This window comes from Ranitomeya imitator, chromosome 4, assembly GCF_032444005.1.
Source record: "Ranitomeya imitator isolate aRanImi1 chromosome 4, aRanImi1.pri, whole genome shotgun sequence".
NCBI lineage: Eukaryota > Metazoa > Chordata > Amphibia > Anura > Dendrobatidae > Ranitomeya > Ranitomeya imitator.
This window is the reverse complement of record NC_091285.1, coordinates 285,967,789-285,987,709: the sequence shown is the minus strand read 5'-3', so window position 1 is coordinate 285,987,709 and position 19,921 is coordinate 285,967,789. Positions and strand designations below refer to the sequence as shown.

General features: G+C 42.6%; 1 protein-coding gene across 2 annotated transcripts in view; it reads right to left on the bottom strand.

Annotated features, from left to right (window-relative positions):
• Positions 1-19,921, bottom strand: part of FGD6 (FYVE, RhoGEF and PH domain containing 6) — a 172,726-nt gene that overhangs the window by 23,572 nt on the left and 129,233 nt on the right. For both annotated transcript variants that reach the window (XM_069764725.1, XM_069764724.1), the window contains exons 9-12: positions 19,100-19,150; positions 15,868-15,926; positions 15,662-15,733; positions 2,975-3,043 (exon numbers count right to left, since the gene is read on the bottom strand). In XM_069764725.1, coding sequence (XP_069620826.1) covers positions 2,975-3,043; positions 15,662-15,733; positions 15,868-15,926; positions 19,100-19,150 — 251 coding nt within the window. The remainder of the gene's footprint in view (positions 1-2,974; positions 3,044-15,661; positions 15,734-15,867; positions 15,927-19,099; positions 19,151-19,921) is intronic.

Genomic DNA, 19,921 nt, shown 5'->3' with positions numbered 1-19,921 from the left:
TTGTTACTTAGGGCCCAATCACAGTTGCAATGAAATCGGACGAGTGCAATTCGATAAAAAAAATCGTATTGTGGCCGGCCCAATGTTAAACTTTAGGGCAGCTCATATTTGTGATTATTTTCTCATGCCGATCCAGCATGCGGAAACAATTGCAGCATGCTGCGATTACATCTAAGAATCGGATCGCACGCCCTCATATAAATCTATGGATGCATGTGAAACATTGCACTGTATTTGGATATCACCCGAGTGCAGTGCAATTTCCGGGAATGCCGGCAATGGAGGAGATGGAGAAATTACTTTCTCCATCGTACCTGTGCTGCGATGCTCTCATGCAAGAGGATCAGAACAGTGCACTGACTCATGGATCACGCTCGCAGCAGAGCAGGAGCTGAGGGTCATTAGTAGATCGCATCCGATGAGCTCGCATCAGATGCTATATGCTAATGGGGCTCCGGCCACAGAGGCAGATTAATCAACTGATTTTTTTTTCTTTTTTTAATATAAATTTAAAGGTGATTCCCTGAAAATCATTTTATTTTCAAACACTCTATACTATAGTCTAATAATCTTTCTAATGTAACAACTAAGTTCTCAGATGCTCACTAATTTCTTACGTGTTTTTCTGACTCCAGCGCCTCCATTACTGTGTAAAGGACTCTAAATTATCCAATTCTACAGGTGTTTTATATATGTATTCTCCTCAAGTGTCCTCTCCCAGCTCCAAAAATAGTCGTTGTTGTCCATAGTACCCAATCACAGTAGAACTTTCATTTCTAAAAAGCAGTTGAATAAATTAAACCTGACCTCTGACTGGTTGCTGTGAGCAACAAAATTTTCTTTTTAGATCTTGATAAAAGAAGCTCACTGGATTTATATTGTATTTTTGGGTAAAAGGCAGCTAACATTGGCATGCACGTGACTGAGGGAGCAGGGCAGTGATGTTATGCGCTCCCGTCGCTTGAAAGCTCAAGTCAGCTGCCGGCTTCAGAAGAGAATGCCATGTGGTATGCAAGGACAAGATAGATGAGCATTTTTTTTTAACCCGTGAGTACACGGTGCCCTTGTACTACATGTATGACTATGGGCTGTGCATTATTCAACATGTGCGACTATGGGCCGTGCATTATACTACATAGATGACTATGGAGCGTGCATTATAGTACATGGATGACTATAGCCTGTGCATTATACTACATGGATGACTATGGGCTGTGCATTATTCTACATGTGCGACTATGGCCTGTGCATTATACTACATAGATGACTATGGGCAGTGCATTATACTACATGGATGACTATAGCCTGTGCATTATACTACATGGATGACTATGGCCTGTGCATTATACTACATGTATGACTATGTGGGGTGTGCATTAACTGAGTGGAGGACTATGGGCTGTGCATTATACTACATGGATGATTATGGGCTGTGCATTATACTACATGTATGACTATGTGGGGTGTGCATTAACTGAGTGGAGGACTATGGGCTGTGCATTATACTACATGGATGATTATGGGCTGTGCATTATACTACATGGATGACTATGGGCTGTGCATTATACTACATGTGTAACTATGTGTGGGGTGCATTAACTGAGTGGAGGACTATGGGCTGTGCATTATACTACAAGGATGATTATGGGCTGTGCATTATACTACATGGATGACTATGGGCTGTGCATTATACTACATAGATGACTATGGGCAGTGCATTATACTACATGGATGACTATAGCCTGTGCATTATACTACATGGATGACTATGGGCTGTGCATTATACTACATGGATGACTATGGGCTGTGCATTATACTACATGGATGACTATGGGCTGTGCATTATACTACATGGATGACTATGGGCTGTGCATTATACTACATAGATGACTATAGCCTGTGCATTATACTACATGGATGACTATGGCCTGTGCATTATACTACATGTGTAACTATGTGTGGGGTGCATTAACTGAATGGAGGACTATGGGCCGTGCATTATACTACATGGATGACTATAGGCTGTGCATTATACTACATGGATGACTATGGGCTGTGCATCATACTATATGGAGGACAATGGGGGTGCATCATACTGTATAGAGGATTATGAGGGGTGCATTATACTATATGGTGGACTATGGGCTGTGCATTTCACTATATGGAGGACTATGGGTAGTACAATATACGTCTGCTATGGGGCCCCATGACACGATGTTCACCTCTGGTGAATATAATGATATTTTTTTTATACTTTAAAGAGCAGCGGCAGAAGGGGACACTTATACCAGGATGGGGCCCTGGACATATTTATGTCCAGGGCCCCATCCTGGTATATGTACCCCCTTCTGCTGCTATTCTTTAATGTATAGAAAAAAATATTGCACTGGGCCCATGAGACTATAGTTGAAGCACTGGTAGGAGATGCCCATTCTAACATACATGAGTGCAATGATGTAGATTTGAAAAAAAAAAAAAAAAAAAAGACATAGGTAGTGTATTGGCTGGCAGTTCTGCATCTGTCACACAGCCAGCAGCGAAGTCGGAGAAGGATAGCCATTGCTCCTTTCAGTGGAGTGATGTCTGGAGCAGCAAGCTCTTTTGAAAACTGATTGGATTTGGCAAGTGTATTTTAAGATTTTAAACCACCGAGCTAGGATTAATATTGTGAGATTAACTTTTTAATGCTATGACAACTGTATTTTGAGATGTAATATAACCAGATTAGTTACATACTCCAAGCGAACATTACTGGGGAATGAGAACAGCACAGTTCAGGTTTCTTTTATTCAACATGTTTGGGCAGATGGAGTACAGTACCCCATATAAAATTATAAAGGAGTGAATAAGCACAAAAATACGTAAGCTGCAGAAAAGTCGTTTTGCTTTTCCATTGGGCTATATGCATGGGGTTACTATTGTCTATGGTCAATAATGGATTCTCAGGCATGTTTTCACTAATCTGGCAACTTACCAAAAAAAACATACGTGGCTGCATGACCTTCCTGGAAAGCTTCATCAAAGTCCCTTCTTTCAGAAAAACCTGAGCCAGCAAAATGAAACAATAAAATAAAGAGCAAAAAATATAAGAAACTACCACAATACAATAAAAGATCATCTTGTTAAATATGATTTGCCCTCTACATCTTGAAATATTCTGTTTTGTTTTGGAAAATACCATTCTAAGGGCTCATTCACACGACCTTATTTTTGGCCCGGGTGCGGTCCATGGGAAAAAAAAAAAAAAGACAAAGGACAGCACTTGGAACTAAGGTTATTCAATAGAGCCAAGCAGAAGTGCGATTATTCTCAATGACAATCTGAATGTGACAAAAAATAGCAACATGCACTACTGTCTTCCGTAAATTGGATGAGACCCACCTATTCAAGTCTATGGGTGCATAAAAAAAGTCAGATACTCTATGGCGCCATAGTATAGCAACTGATTTGCTAGAATACATTTCAATTCTGTAACCCAGGGAACTGTAAAGGATACTGTAAATTATTAATAACTGCTGCTACAAAAAAAAGATTGTAAAAGGAATGCACATATATGACAAGTGAGAAAAAAAATGTCCCAAATGTCAATAAGACACCTATCCATTATTAATCCAATATTATGAAAGGGTTAAAAATACACACACACCCATTAAGAACAAAGTCTTTAAATGAAGTAATGAAAACACACAGGTTTTAACATCTTTATTGAACTCTCAATCCAAGCAAAGCCCTCGTTCTCCTGTAAAAAATTCCCAAATAAAAAAGCAACAATATCCCATACCTGTCCGCCGTACAGTCAAGTCCCACAATGTAAATCCATCTCAAGGGGTTAAATAGTTTACAACCCGGAGCGGTGCTAATGCTACCGGCTGAGCTGTAAACCACGGAGGAATGAATGAAAAGCTGCCTGCGCAGCCTCCCCGCCTGACCGGGCATGAACTCTGTAGCGTGGGAAAGTTTCTGAACATTTTCCCACGCTGTCAAGTTCACCACGTCAGGCGGGGAGTCTGCTCAGCCTCAATGACTCCCCGCCTAACCGCAGAGAACTGAATCTCGCCATATGGATGCCATACGGATGTCATACGGATGCTTACATGTGAGAAAATCGCATCCCCGCACTGCAACGGATGACACACGTTTCACTGTTCAGGGAAAATTTCTGTGATTCTCGTCCGTGTAAAAAGGACCGTTTTTTTTTTTCTTTATATACGTAGTGTGTGACGCCGGCCCAATACTAAGCCTTCCAAGACCAGGACTCAACCAAATGTAAGCATCTTTACAGCTACATAAGAGAACGGTATCACACAAAGTACCTAAATCACATGTAGCAAGGTTTTCTAGAAGTTGCAATATCTGCCACGATTGAACCAATCCTTAATACCTCCATCCACATTTAACCTAATGTCAGCCAAACACGACAACAATCAGGAGGCTCGGCCGACGGTCTAATGTATATGTGGGCCTTCCGATGCCCCTCTCTGTGGGATGAGGTAGCTATCTGGCGTGTCTGATTTTAGACTGTTGAATCCTTTAGTTCTCGGGGAGATAAGCTGTCACCAGAGGAGCCTGGCAGTGTCTCTCTCATAGAGGACACAGGTGCGCTTACCAGGGTGAGCACTCCTGTGTATGGTGGAGTTACGAGATACCACTGCCGGCTGAACCATCAGCTGTTCATCTGACAGCTATCAATTGTGTATGAGGTCCTTTGGTATGCTAACATTTACTGATGGCAGTGATAAGCTTTAGAGATCACTGAGCAGTTCTCTTGTTACAGCTGAATGATTTATGAATGCAAACATATCCCAGTCAAATCACTTACATATGGCAGGCAGACGCATTCTCTGATCACTTTAACCTGTCACAGTTATTACTGCTGAGCATTTAGAAAACATTTGCTTTTACAGCTGAAACTATATAGCAATGTAGCCCTCTCCCTGGGCCCAGTTGTTATAAACCGGCTATAATCTGACTCCCTAAAGGTCTACCCACTTCAATAAAAGGGTCATACAGAAAAAATTATCATACATCTCCTCAAAAGGATCTCCTCCCCCTCATATTTATTCTACAAACACAACACAGCAGTTCGAAAGAAACGCCTGGTTTAAATCCTAAATTACCAAACCTGAAAGGGCCTTACTGACTGTCCATTTTTTTCTTTTTGCCTTTTTCAGCAGCCTTTTTTACCATTGATGTGGGTATATGAGACCTTGTTGGTTGCAAGATAAATTGTAGCTTATAAATTTGTATTTCAAAACCAAAATTGGGTATTAGATTTTTTTGTTTACATTTTAAACCATATTAACTTTTGAATAAATTGTTCAAAGTTAATACAGTTGTGTGGATGCCTACACACACACACACACACACACACACAATAAAATTCATGAAAAAAAAAAATCATACAGTGGGGAAAAATAAGTATTAAATACACTGCTGATTTTGTAAGTTTCCCCAGCTACAAAGAATGGAGAGGTCTGTCATTTTTATCGTAAGTACTCTACAACTGTGAGAGAGAATCTAAAAATAAAACCCAGAAAATTACATTGTATGATTTTTACATAACTAATTGCATTCTATTGTATGAAATAAGTATTTGATCACCTACCAATAGTAAGAATTCTGGCTGTCACAGACATGTAAGTTTTTCTTTAAGGAGCCAACCTACTCTACTCATTACCTGTATTAATTGCACCTGTTTGAACTCGTTACCTGTATAAAAGACACCTGTCCACACACAATCACACTCCAACCTCTCCACCATGGCCAAGACCAAAGAGTTGTCTAATGATACCAGGGAAAAAAATTGTAAGCCTGCAAAAGGATGGGATGGGCTACAGGACATTAGGCAAGCAGCTTGGCGAGAATCAAAAACTATTGGATTAATTATTAAAAAATGGAAGGAACACAAGATGACTGTCAATCTTTCTCAGTCTGGGGCTCCATGCAAGATCTCACCTCGTGGGGTAAGGAGGATTCTGAGAAAGATCAGGAATCAGTCCAGAACTACATGGGAGGACCTGACTAATGACCTGAAGAGAGCTGCAACCACATTCTCAAACATTACTGTTACACGGTCATGAATTAAAATCTTGCAGGGCACGCAAGGTCCCCCTGCTCACACCAGCACATGTCCAGTCCCATTTGAAGTTCGCCCATGACAATCTGGACAATCCAGAGGAGGCATGGGAGAAGGTCATGTGGTCACATGAGAACAAATATCGTAGTTACTTACCGATAACGGTATTTCTCTGATCCCATGACGGCACCACGGAGAGAGAGGGATCCGCCCTCAGGGACAGGAAACCCACAGGTTAAAAAGGCGGGACCTCTCCTCCACCTCAGTTTGGTTTACAGAGCCGTGCAGGGACTTTCTGCTGTAACTTAATTGGTTATTTATACACAAGAAATCATAACTATACATATATATCTATATAAACTCCTTTTTTTTTTTTTTTTTGCGACACCGCGTGACTTAAAATATTAGTAGTGTGAACACCCACACGTGAAGGGAGGGAATATACGGGTGCCGTCATGGGATCAGAGAAATACCGTTATCGGTAAGTAACTACGATATTCTCTTACCCCATGACGGCACCACGGAGAGAATTTCAAAGAATGAGTATTTAGGGTGGGACTACTGCCTCAAGAACTCTCCTACCAAAAGTTAAGTCTGAGGAAGAAGATAGATTAAGCTGATAGTGCTTGAAGAATGTAGAGGGGGAAGACCAAGTGGCTGCTCTACATATCTGATCAATTGATGCTCCACCCCGTTCTGCCCAAGAGGTTGCCACCGACTTGGTTGAATGGGCCTTAATTGTGTCTGGAGCTTGTTCCCCGGATGAGGTATATGACATCTTGATGGCATCTCTTACCCACCTTGCCAACGTGGCTTTCAATGCTTTGTGACCCTTATTTGGTCCCTGAAAACAGACAAACAGAGCCCTCCCTTTCCTACACTCCCTTGTAGCTGATAGATAGTGTGTTAGGCATCTCTTCACATCTAGTGTGTGTAGAGCTTCCTCTTTTTTGTTTTTAGGATTAGGGCAAAAAGATGGTAAAGCTATCTCCTGGGATCTGTGGAATTTTGACGCCACTTTGGGGAGGTAGGATGGGTCAGTTTTAAGGACCACTCTGTCTTCTAATATTTGGGTTAGAGGTGGGTAAGCTGATAAGGCCTGCACATCACTAATCCTGCGAGCTGAGGTTAGGGCCACCAACAAACAGGTTTTCAGAGATATTTTTAATGAAGCCTGAGATAAGGGTTCAAACGGTGCTTTAGTTAGTGCCGAAAGGACTAGGTTCAGATCCCATGGAGGAGCGGTGAGATGTATAACTGGTCTGGACCTAGTAGATGCTTTAATAAACCTTTTTACCCAGTGATTCCCCGCCAAATCCTGGTTATAAAGGGCACCTAATTCTGCAATCTAAACTTTCAGAGTGTTTGTTGCCAGGCCTTTCTCTAATCCTTTTTGAAGAAATTCTAGAATTTCCTGAATTGGGATCTGTTCTGATAGGATAACCCCTGAAGTGGAGAGGAACTTTTTCCAGACTTTACCGTACGCTCTGGTAGTTATTGGTTTTCTACTGGCCAGCAGGGTTGAAATTAGATTTGAAGAAAACCCCCTTTTTGTTAACAGTTCCCTTTCAAAAGCCAGGCCGTCATATGTAAACTTTTTATTTGAGGGTGATTCACTGGCCCTTGATGCAGAAGGTCTGGGATATCTGGGAGTACCCATGGATCCGCTATGGACATTAGGCGTAGCCATGGGAACCATACTCTTTTCGGCCAGAACGGGGCTATCATTATCACTTTGGCTCTGTCCTCCCTGATTTTCTTCAAGACCAAGGGAATAAGAGCTATCGGAGGAAAAGCATAAGCTAGATGGAAACTCCATGGAATTAGCAACGCGTCTATAGCCACTGGACTCCCCCGTGGATCTATTGAGCAGAAGGCCTTTATTTTCCGGTTTTGATTGTTTGCAAATAGATCTATATCCAGGGCCCCCCATTGATCCACTATGCGTTTGAATATTTTTGTATTTAACTCCCATTCCCCCTGTTTTAATTGAGAAAATCTGCAGTCTGATTTTCTGACCCTTTGATGTGAAGGGCTGTCAGGGAGGACAGGTTGGCTTCTGCTTGTGACAGGATGAGATTTGTTACTTTCATTAGGGATTGAGACCTCATTCCTCCCTGATGATTTAAATATGCTACTACCACCCTGTTGTCTGTCAGTACTCTCACGTGGTGGGAACTGAGGGATGTTAAAAAATGATTGACGGCGTACTGAACTGCTAAAAGCTCTTTCATGTTTGAAGTAAGGCCTTTTTCTTCCCTTGACCAAGGACCTTGGGCAATTTGACTGTTTAGGTGGGCTCCCCACCCCCAAGGGCTTGCGTCTGTGGTCAGGATTACAGAAACCGGCCACACCCATGGAACCCCCCTCCTGAAATTGGACGGATCTGTCCACCAAGCTAGCGAAGCTAGGATATTTTTAATTGCTTCTCTAAATTTCCTCTTGCGCGGGGTACCGCCTCTAGTATCTCCCACTGGAGATCTCTCGAGTGGCTCTGAGCACACTGAACCGCTGGGATACAAGCTGTCATTGACCCCAGTATGGACATGGCTTTCCTTAAAGTGATCAGCGGAGTGAGACTCAAATGATCCACTAGGTGTATCATGTTGGATACTTTTACTTCCGGCAGACGACACTCTTGCTTTGTTGAGTCTATTATTATCCCTAAGTACAGTTGCACTTGAGACGGGATAAGCCTGGACTTTTCCAGGTTCAATAACCATCCTAGATTCGATAGGGCTACCATCACTCTGCCTAGTTGCTGGCTGCAATGTAGAGAGGAACTGCCCATCACTAGGAGGTCGTCCAGATAAGGCACAATCAATATATCTTGTTCCCTTATGTGGGCCATTACTTCCGCCATTAACTTTGTAAATACCCTCAGGGCAATTGCTAGACCAAACGGAAGAGCCCTGTATTGGTAATGTTTTAGTTTCCCTTGTATCATCACTGCCACTCTGAGGTATTTTTGGAAATCCGGATGGATTGGCACATGATAGTATGCGTCTTTTAAGTCTATAACAGTCATGAAACAAGACGGGATAAGGGATCTGACACATGATTTTATTGTTTCTATTTTGAATTTTTCTATCACCAGGTATTTGTTTAATTGTCTCAAATTTATTATTACCCTAAAAGTTCCGTCTGGCTTTGTTCGAAGAAAGAGCGGAGAATAGAACCCCTTTGTCTCTTCCTGTTGTGGAACTTCCTGTATAACCTTCTTTTCCAGAAGACTGAGAACTTCTCTCTGGATACTCAGCTGACCGACCTCCGACTTTCTTTGTGGTGTTACCACAAACTGATTGTGTGGTATTGTGTGAAACGTTAGCTTTAGGCCCATCTTTATAATGTTTAAAGTCCAAGCACTTCCAGAAATTTTTTCCCAGGTTTGAAGAAAGTGGGTCAGTCTCCCTCCTACCTGGGGCGCACCCTCATTGTGGCTGTTTTTTATTATCCGGTTTGTTAAACATAAAACCTCCTCTTTTGAATTTTCTGTCTTTCCACCCCTCCTTTTGTTTTTTTGGGGGGCGTCTTTGTGTGAACCTCCTCCCTCGAAAGGGCCGCCTATAGGACCGATTTGGAAATCCTGGAAAGGCTTTCTTTTTATCTACCGCTTTCTCGAGGACATCGTCTAGGGTGGGTCCAAACAAAAATTCACCTTCGCACGGTATGGAACATAACTTAGCTTTAGTTTGCAAGTCCCCCGGCCAGCACTTCAGCCATAGTGCTCTCCTGGCCGCATTTGAGAATGAAGCTGATCTTGCAGTCAGCCTAACCGAATCTATGGAGGCATCTGCTAAATATGCAGCGGCTCCTCTCATAGCTGACACGGAGTCCAATATAGACTCTCTCAGGGTTTTATTTTTTAATTGAGTTTCTAAGTGATCCAACCAGACCATCAGCGCTCTAGCTGTACATGTAGCAGCTATAACGGGTTTTAATCCCCCGCTGGCGGCCTCCCAGGACCCTTTTAAGAAGACATCGGCCCTCTTATCCATAGGATCCTTAAGGGTCCCCATATCCTCAAAAGGCAGGGCGAATTTTTTAGAAGCCTTCGCAATAGCGACGTCTAATTTTGGCGCCTTTCCCCATGAGGCGCAGGCTGGGTCATCAAATGGATATTTCCTTTTAGGTGTTAACAATACTTTTTTATCTGGTCTTTTCCACTCCTTTTTTATTAGGGATTGTATTTTTTCGTTTAATGGGAACACTATATTTCTTTTGTTCCAGGCCACTAAACATAAGATCTTGCACAGATGTTTTGGAACGAGTGTCTGCCAGACCCATAGTTGCCCTAACCATTTTTACCAGCGCATCCGTTTCTTCAATTGGGAAACAGTTGCGGCCGCTTTCTGAAGATGCGGAGGAGGACGCTGAAGCTGTAGAGCTATCTGAATCATCACTCGTGCCATCTTCCTCGCTGGAACTGTAATCTGGAGTTTTCTCTTTATGTTTTCTTTTACGGCTTTTTACGCTTTTTAGTGCGTCTGCCACTTGGGTTTTAATTAAGTCTTTTAGTTCAGACGTGAATCTCGGAGTCTCCTCATTAATGGTGTACTCAATGCATAACGCACAGAGTTTTTTAACCCATGTATCCGGCAAATCTGCTGAACAAAGCGGGCACACTCTATGCTTATTTTTCGCCTGGCATTTCTTTCCCTAAGAAAACAATAAACCCCTATTAGAATATACACTTTCACGGAGGTCACTTACCCTCCTAACGTGAGGAAGATACTGGTTCTTGTCTTGAGGACGCCTCCTCCATTTGAACCACCGTTTTCCTCCTGGATCCACCAGAGGCTCTGCTGCACTGGGATCCTGAGCTGCTGCGCTGTGTAGGCCTTTGCGAAGAACGGCGCTCCTTCGGGTTTTTTGTCACAGGGGCCTGTGAAATTTCTTCCACCGACTGCTCTATTCCACTCATGGTGGTACTTTCTGAGCAGCGGTATGCATCTTCCCTTCCAGTTATATCCTAATAGTGCGGCGCAAGGCAACATCCGGATTACCCAGAGGTACCCTGCGCCGCCCCGGAAGTGACCCCCGTGCCTGCGCAGTAAGTATTCGGGCCCCGCGCGCGCTCACTAGCTGCCGGCTCACAGGAGGAACGGAGCTCCCGTAGCCGCCGCTGCTCCTTGCATTAGTCCACCTGTTGGTGACCGGCGTCACCTTCTCCTGTGAGCCTCGTGGACCGGCGGAGATGCTCCAGGTAGCCGCCGCTACCTATTACCGGCCGCTTTTTTTTTTTAAAGAAAAAGAGAAGAGGCAGACTCAGTCCTCCTCACTGCCTCCCCTCCGCACATATCTACGAGGCCCGCCGACCCCGGAATGCACCCTCAGGGAGGAATCCACCCGAGACCGTAGCAGGGCCCCCCGCTGCCTGAACTCGGCCCGATGGTCCCTGGAATCCTGGATGTTGTGAGCTGTGGGATCCCCGTCAGGGACAGGAAACCGAACTGAGGTGGAAAAGAGGTCCCGCCTTTTTAACCTGTGGATTTCCTGTCCCTGAGGGCGGATCCCTCTCTCTCCGTGGTGCCGTCATGGGGTAAGAGAAATAGATCTTATAGTTATATTTTGGTATCATCTCCACTCACCGTACGTTCGAACGAAGAAGGATGAGTACAACTCCAAGAACACCGTCCCAACTGTGAAGCATGGTGCGGAAAACATCATACTTTGGGAGTGCTTTTCTGCAAATGGACAGGACGACTGCACTGTATTGAAGGGTGGATGTGAAATAACGCAGGAGTCGGGGTGTTGTCACGGACCAGAAGCAAATCAAGGGTGAACAAAATTTATTAACAAATATAACTCCACGCAGGGAGGGAATGGTTATGAGAGGATAAGGCACTGGAAAGGGGCAACAGGGAAAACAGGTATAGAGAGGATGTTCGCAAAAAGAATAGAAGAATAAACTTATCAGTCTGTCGGTTTCTTGATTGTAGCTCCTCGGTCTCCAACATTGGCACCGACAACAGTGGCACGTGATGTCTTGGAATGGTCCTGAGTAGACGGAGGTCCGGTTCCTCGATGATAGAAAAGAGTCTTTGTCGCACAAGTCGGGTACTCCCACCCACGGTTCCTGGACATTGGACTCAGTACCAACGTAAGTTCTCTATGCGGTTTTGCTGGAGTGTAGACTTGCTCCACGGTGTCAGCGAGTAAAGGGTTGGTAAGATCTGACAGCCTCTGATGCTGAACTAAGGCGCGTGCACGTAGCAGTATCAGGGATCTCATATGATTCACCTCCCGGCATGGGGAACATCGGGCAAGTCAAAGTCTGTCGTCCGGGTACAGGGGACGTGACTACTGGGATGTCTAGAGGTGGGCCTTTACTCACGAGATGCTGCGCTCTCCGGGCCTGCACCTCCCCCCGCTGCACGCTCAGTCTTGCCGCCAAAACTACTCGCTCTTTCCCGCACGCGGCCCTTCTTATACCTGACCCGCCACCTACTGACAAGGGCAAAGGTCGGTGCGGTCTAGTAAGCTTTTCCCCTGTGCAACAATGGTGACAGTCCCGACATTTCTCTTACCGGCGCCAAAGAGATACCACTGGTCCGGTTCATCTTCTTACAGATGGATGGGGTCATAAGTCACGAGATTTTTGCAAACAACCTCCCTCTCTCAGTAAAAGCGCTGAAGATGGATCATGGCTGGTTCTTCCAGCATGACAATGGCCCAAAACACACTGCCAGGGCAACTAAGAAGTGGCTCCGTAAGAAGCATTTCAAGGTCCTGGAGTGGTCTAGCCAGTCTCCAGACCTGAACCCAATAGAAAATCTCTGGAGTGAGCTGAAACTCAATGTTGTCCTGTGACAGCCCAAAAACCCGAAAGATCTGAAGAAGATCTGAATGGAGGAGTGGGCCAAAATCCCTGCTGCAGTGTGTGCAAACTTCATTAACAACTACAGGACCTCCTGTCTGACCTCCGTAACTGAAAACAAAGGTTTCTGCACCACATATTAAGTTCTGTTTTTATATTGATCAAATACTTATTCAATGAAATAAAATGCAAATTAATTACGTAAAAATAATGCAATATGATTTTATGGAGTTTTTTTTTTAAGAATCTGTCTCACAGTTGAAGCGTAGCTGCAATGAACATTTACATACCTCTCCATTCTTTGTTGGTGGGAAAACCTACAAAATCTGCAGTGTATCAAATACTTATTTTCCCCACTGTATATTTTCTGGTGGAAACTTAACATTTTTTTTTACTACTTTATCATTTTTGCAAAGGTTTTATACATTTGTTTTACATAACAATTTTTCTTTCAAGAGAGTATAAAGGAGCCCCAGTTACAGCAAAAAACAACTCCCAATAAAGGCAGAAGTCATTGGCAAAGCTTATCTGTGTCCCCAAGGCCCTAGCACCTCTGCTATGCCAAGTAGAGAGCAGATCATGTGATCACCAGGTCCAATAGAACTATTGGGTTTACCATTGCTTCTGAACTACATGTAGCCTGCAAAAGAAGTCATAAATGGTGATAAACTGGTACTATCTTCTCACCAAGGTTCCAGCTGTGTCTGGCAGCCAGGGGTCAGACAAGCTCTTGCAAGATTGGAAAAGCTTAAACCATGCACCATATATTTACAATGGAGCAGGGTTAAAGCCTAGAACCAAGTGCCACAGATGTTCGACACTGTCATTATCGAGTCAAGTCTAGCCAAACCAGCTTGCCCTTCCTCTTCACTCAGTTTAGGGGTCATTCTTTTGAAACTAAATACCTTCCCAATTTGTAGCCATTAGGCAGCATGTCTAGGGAAGGCTCTGAATTTTTTTTTTAACACTACCTCACCCCTACAGTCATTTAATAAAACATGGTCCCCAATACCCATATAGAGATAAAAAATATCCTTTGTGTCTTAGTGGCAGGAATTAGCCACATAAAAAAAAATACTCTTAGTCAGGACCAACCATTTATATGTTCTATAAGTGAAATGTAGGAGACAATATCTCATTTTATGGCTTTGTAATGACTGTGGATAATCTCTTGAAAACCTCTAGCTCCCAATATATTGTGAATTTGGCAAGCCTTCATTGAAATTATTCTATTTTCTAATGATGATTATGCATTACCTACAAAAAGGGTAAAGCGGGTTTTTTTTAACAATGCTTTTTATAAAATGATATGCACTATAAATGTTCCGTAATATAAAAGTTACATTTTATTTTTGGGTTTGGTTACAATGGTTATTTTTTTGGCCTTTAGAAATTGGTTCAAAAAAAAGATTTATTAATCTTCACCAATACCCTAGACCAGGTGTCCCCAACCTGTAGCTCAGGAGCCACATATCGCTTGCGATCGCAGCTGTCTGCCAGCTTGGTGCATTAGCTCCAGGTCTATAAAACAGGCATGAAAAACATATCTTCAAATGGTGAATTTTGTACGTAGCCCTGCACAGAAGAGCAGATCTGGATGCACATATACTGGTCTTAGGGATATAGAGATAATTTATGTATGATACACGGAAGACCGGATGATACTACCTGTCAGAGGAGGAGGTGGAAGCTGAATGCAACAGTCTAGTGGGAGGCTTGATGGAAGAATACTGAGTGGGTGTATTGTGGGAACCCCTGGATATTGGTATACTGCTTTCAGGGTGATTTATGTGGAAAAGCTTTGGATATCATTATACCTATAATGGGGGCTTTTGGTTGCCACTACTGAGGGGGGCGGGAGCCGGATTTGGCTCGCGACCCTCCCTCGGAGCCGGACGTGGCTCGCAACCCTCCCTCAGAGTCGGACGTGGCTCGCAACACCCCCCTCCCCCTCGTAGAAGAACAGGGCTTGCAACCCACCCTCGAAGAACGTGGCTTGAAACGCCTCCCTCGGAGCCGAACGTGGCTCGCGACCCTCCCTCAGAGCCGGACGTGGCTTGCGACCCTCCCTTGAAGCCGGACGTGGCTCACAACCCTCCCTCGGAAAAGAACGGGGCTCGTGACCCACCCTCGGAGAAGAAAGTTGCGTGAAAAGCCTTCCTTGGAGCCGAAAGTGCCTCGCAACCCTCTCTTGGAGCCAAACGTGGCTCGCGACCTTCTCTTGCAGCCAAACGTGGCTCGCGACCCTCTCTTAAAGCCAAACATGACTCACGACCCTCTCTGAGCCGAATGTGGCTCTCAAGGTCAGAAAGGTTTGTAACCACTGCCCTAGACTCTAGAGCCATTCTGTACAAGTTAATGGAGCATATCACTAGCAACCAGTGTGTCTTAACTCAGGGTTAACACTTACAGCAAATAAACAAAAAATGACTAGGCAGTAGACATTTTGCCATTCCCAACCTCATGTAATATGAGACAAAAAGCTATATTTGACATAATGCTGTAACCATTGGAACATCAGTACAAAGTGCCAAATAACAGCATTAGATTAAATTAATCTGAATAAGAATATTTTGATAACGATCATGGCATATGCCATTAAATGGTCGAGAAAAGAAAGTGCATATTGTGCATATAATATCATTGCAATTCTGTATTGTAAATATAAATGGTATTAATTTAGTTTATACCAAGCAATCAAAACAAAAAAACACAAAAAGATAGAAAGTAATAAAACAAAATGTGCAAATGATTCTTAAACATACCCTTCCAGGCTGGACTATCTCATGATGACCATTCAGGCTGTACTGAATCTGCATAAGCTTTTGAAAATTGTCCTTACAAATGGAAATTGGAAGAAAATGCAAAATATGTTATTTATAAATGATTTAATCCAGAAGCGTATTTCAATGCATTTACAACTGAATATACTCATGTATTCCTGAGATAACCTGCTCTAATTAGCACTTACCCCATGCTTCAAGATGTCATTGGCATGATTAGCAACTTCAATGACAACACTCAAGGCAGCTAGAAAAGGAAAAAAATATAAAAATCAAATGAATAATTAAAAATGCCTCTAATATTGGAGAAAATAAAGTGGAAGGAGGAAATTAGCCAAGGCTGCACATAGAACTATCATCAGATATAATTAGTGGTGACCTGGCATAGCCAATTCATGTAGGTTAAGAGATTTTTCAAAGCACCAAAGAATGAGTTCTTATTGTGCACTTAACACATTTATTACCAATTTATAATTCGCAATATGAAAGCACCCTGTGAATGCAGAAGAGAGTAGACATGCTTTGTACTGACAATGTAGCACTAGCAGATACAGAGCAGTGTAAGGACACTTGCCATATTTGCTCAGTAAAACATATCTGTTTCAAGAATCTAAAATTTGTGTGTATAACTCCATGGCAGGAAGACCACCAATATGTCAGGGGGCAACACTCTGATGCCTTTAATCATCAGGACAATTACACAATTGACAGATGAGCGATGGACAAAGCCATGTCTGTTTTCCCTACTAAGTCAGTTATTTGGCAACTCACAGTGAGCATATACTCCTCCGTATCGGGGTGTATAACTCCATAATAATAAGATCTAGCTGCCACCACCAATCATGTCGATGAGACAACTGACAGGTAAAATACTGCTTCAAAGGTGCGGCTTATACAGTAGAACAACAGGAATTATTAAAATTTTATATATTTAATCCAAAAAGTAGAAAGTGTTATAAAAGGTTTGGCTCTGGCTTTTATGAAGGGAATCAACGGACAGAACTAGAATACACTGCACCTGTCAGGACTGACAAAGACTATAATTTGGCATTTGCTTTTATTAACACAAGTTACCACCACATACCTCCCCTCCGGTGGCTCACAAAACCATAGGATGTGGCTTAGTCTTATGAAATCATGAGATTCCCAAATTCTACGATATCTTCACCCCTGGAGGTCCCATGTGTGAGATATTACTGTTATGTTTCCTATCATGATTTTACCTTTGTATAGGTTAGGAAACATGGCATGGATGGCAACATCCATCTGCCCGATATTTATGGTAATTTGAAGGTGTTATGGTCACAGATCAGTATCATAAGACAACGCATTCCATTCACCATTTCATCATGGCTCAGAAAATATGATTTTCAAACCTACCATATCTATGCCGTTCATAAAAAGTCAACATTCATAATAATTTGAATGGAACAAAGAAGCTCACATCAGTCTGTTTGCAGTTCTGAGAAACAAGCAGGCAAGGGCCATAAAATCGGTCACCCCCCATAGTAACAGAGCTGAGAGTGCTGGGGACGTGGCTGGACTACAAGGCTTGAGGGTATGTGCACACGTCAGGATTTCTTGCAGAAATTTCCTGAAGAAAACCGGAAATTTTCTGCAAGAAATCCGCATTTTTTTTTTGCGTTTTTTTAGCATTTTGCAAGCGAAATTAGCTTGCAGAATGCTAAAGTTTTCCAAGCGATCTGTAGCATCGCTTGGAAAACTGACTGACAGGTTGGTCACACTTGTCAAACATAGTGTTTGACAAGTGTGACCAACTTTTAACTATAGATAGAATGTTTAAAAATAATAAAAAAATAAAAAAAATGGTTATACTCACCTGCAGACAGCCGATCTCCTCAGCGGCGTCCGTTCCTATAGATAGTGTGTGTGTGCAGGACCTTCGATGATGTCGCGGTCACGTGAGCAGTCGCGCGACCAATCACAAGACGGCGACGTCATCGCAGGTCCTTCACACAGACCATCTATAGGAACGGAAGCGGCAGCATGCACCGCTGAGAGGCGGGAAGACTCCGGGGCCATCGAAGGTGAGTATATCACTATTTTTTATTTTAATTCTTTTTTTTTTTTTACCAATTATATGGTGCCCAGTCCGTGGAGGGGAGTCTCCTCTCCTTCACCCTGGGTACCAACCGCACATGATCTGCTTACTTCCCGCATGGTGTGCACAGCCCCATGCGGAAAGTAAGCAGATCAATGCATTGCTAGGTGTGCGGAATCCCCGCAATTCCGCAAATTTAATGAACATGTTGTTTTTTTTTCCGCAATGCGATTTTTTCGTGGAAAAAAATGCAACATTTGCACAAGAAATGCGGAATACACTGTAAATAATAGGAGGCATATGTAAGCGTTTTTTTTGCGGTTTTTTTGCGTTTTTATCACGTTTTATAGCGAAAAAAAACGCAAAAAAATACTGAACGTGTGCACATGGCCTGAGGGTAGAAAGTTCTGTAATGATAATCTCCTGCTGATAAAAACTGATTCTATTGAAACAGCTAAATACAACCCAGAAAGTGACATCTCTGGGGTCAAGATTTCTGTCCCTACATCATGGTGCTCTCTGACTACATAGCAAAAACCTGATGATAGATTCCCTTTAAACAATGAAAATTGGCAATTTTGATATAGAAAAATACATGATTACATGATTAAGATTCTTTCTAAAGCACATTGCAGAATACATTGGCAATACAATTTAGAATTAACTGCTGTCAAGTAGATAATTGAATGACAATAAAAAATACAAGTAATAATTTTTATTAATATTGTAGGGGTTGCTCTACAGCAGGTACAACTACCTACTACTAAATGATGGCCAATTAGATTCATGGTTGACCATGTACAACATGGAAAACTAAAATTTGCCACAGCCATTATGGCTTATAGATTTTAGAGAGGAGAAGTCCCTCTATGACAGCTACATGCCAACTGAGCATAAGAAAGACAACCCCTTTAAAGGGAACCTGTCAGCAGGGATGTGCATAGTAACCTACAGACTGTGTCAGGTCGGCGCCGTTATACCGAATAAAATAATATTTGGGTGATGAAATCTGTCTTGTGGTTGTTGTGTAATCTTTATTTTCAGTTTTGTGTTAATGATATGCTCGTGCCCCGTGGCAGGTCAGTGAGGGATCAGTGACCTGTCAGCAGTCTGCATTATGAATAGCTAATCAGAGCACCACATACACCTGCCCCGCCCCGGAGCACGAGAATCTCAGTAACAAAAAACTAAAAAAAAAAATTAAACAACCACCACAAGACGGATTTCATCACCCAGTTATTTTATTCAGTATAACGGTGCCAACCTGACACTGTCTGTAGTTTACTGTGCACAATCCTGCTGACAGCTTCCCTTTAATAATGTCTTAATTGCAATATACCTATGTATTTATACATTACCTTGTGTGTCACTGTAGTCTGAGGATTCCTGTGAGAGATTCTGGAGGTAATCTATACATATATGAAAAGAATAATGAGATAAGTACATGTCTGAGACCTGAACATTGAATAATATCTGACAGAATTCAACTGTTCAATAATCACATATATACAGTGATGAACATATTTTTTATGCAATGTACGCAAATACTGCACATATGTAATCCCACAGAAGAGAACTGCTTGAGAATAATTATACTCTATCACCACTAGGTGGCTTCTTTAGCTAAAGAATACAGAAGCCCTTTAAAGTTCCACAGATCACGTTACTTTATCTCACTCAGTAACTGGGCTATTAGCAAGCATTTTACCACCCGATAATAGGGGAAAAGTTCGCTTTATGGTTAGATACTTAGTAAAATAATCGCCAAATCACAACTAAAAACTAAAGAGTAAAATACACAGAACAGATTACTGTGAAATATATACATTATAATTATTATTATAGTGCCATTTAGTCTATAGCGCTTTACATGTGTACACACAAAAGATGGACATCAACATCTTTATATAAAATAAGCAAAATGCTCAAAACCCCTTGGAGAGTTGTCAGATCCTGGTCCGTCACTTCTCAGCAGAGGAAATGCCAAGAAATATACAGTAGAAGGACAATAAATCCATCATCAGTTAAATAATAAACCCAGCAGAGAAGGCATTCGTTAGTAGAGAGTGAATGATTGCATGAGCTCTCTGCTTTGATGTGGCACAGAGATGAGCACAAAGCCACAGTTTGGCGCTAACCGGTGAGGGGCGATGTCGGGGAGCCTCCTCACCAGCAAGCGC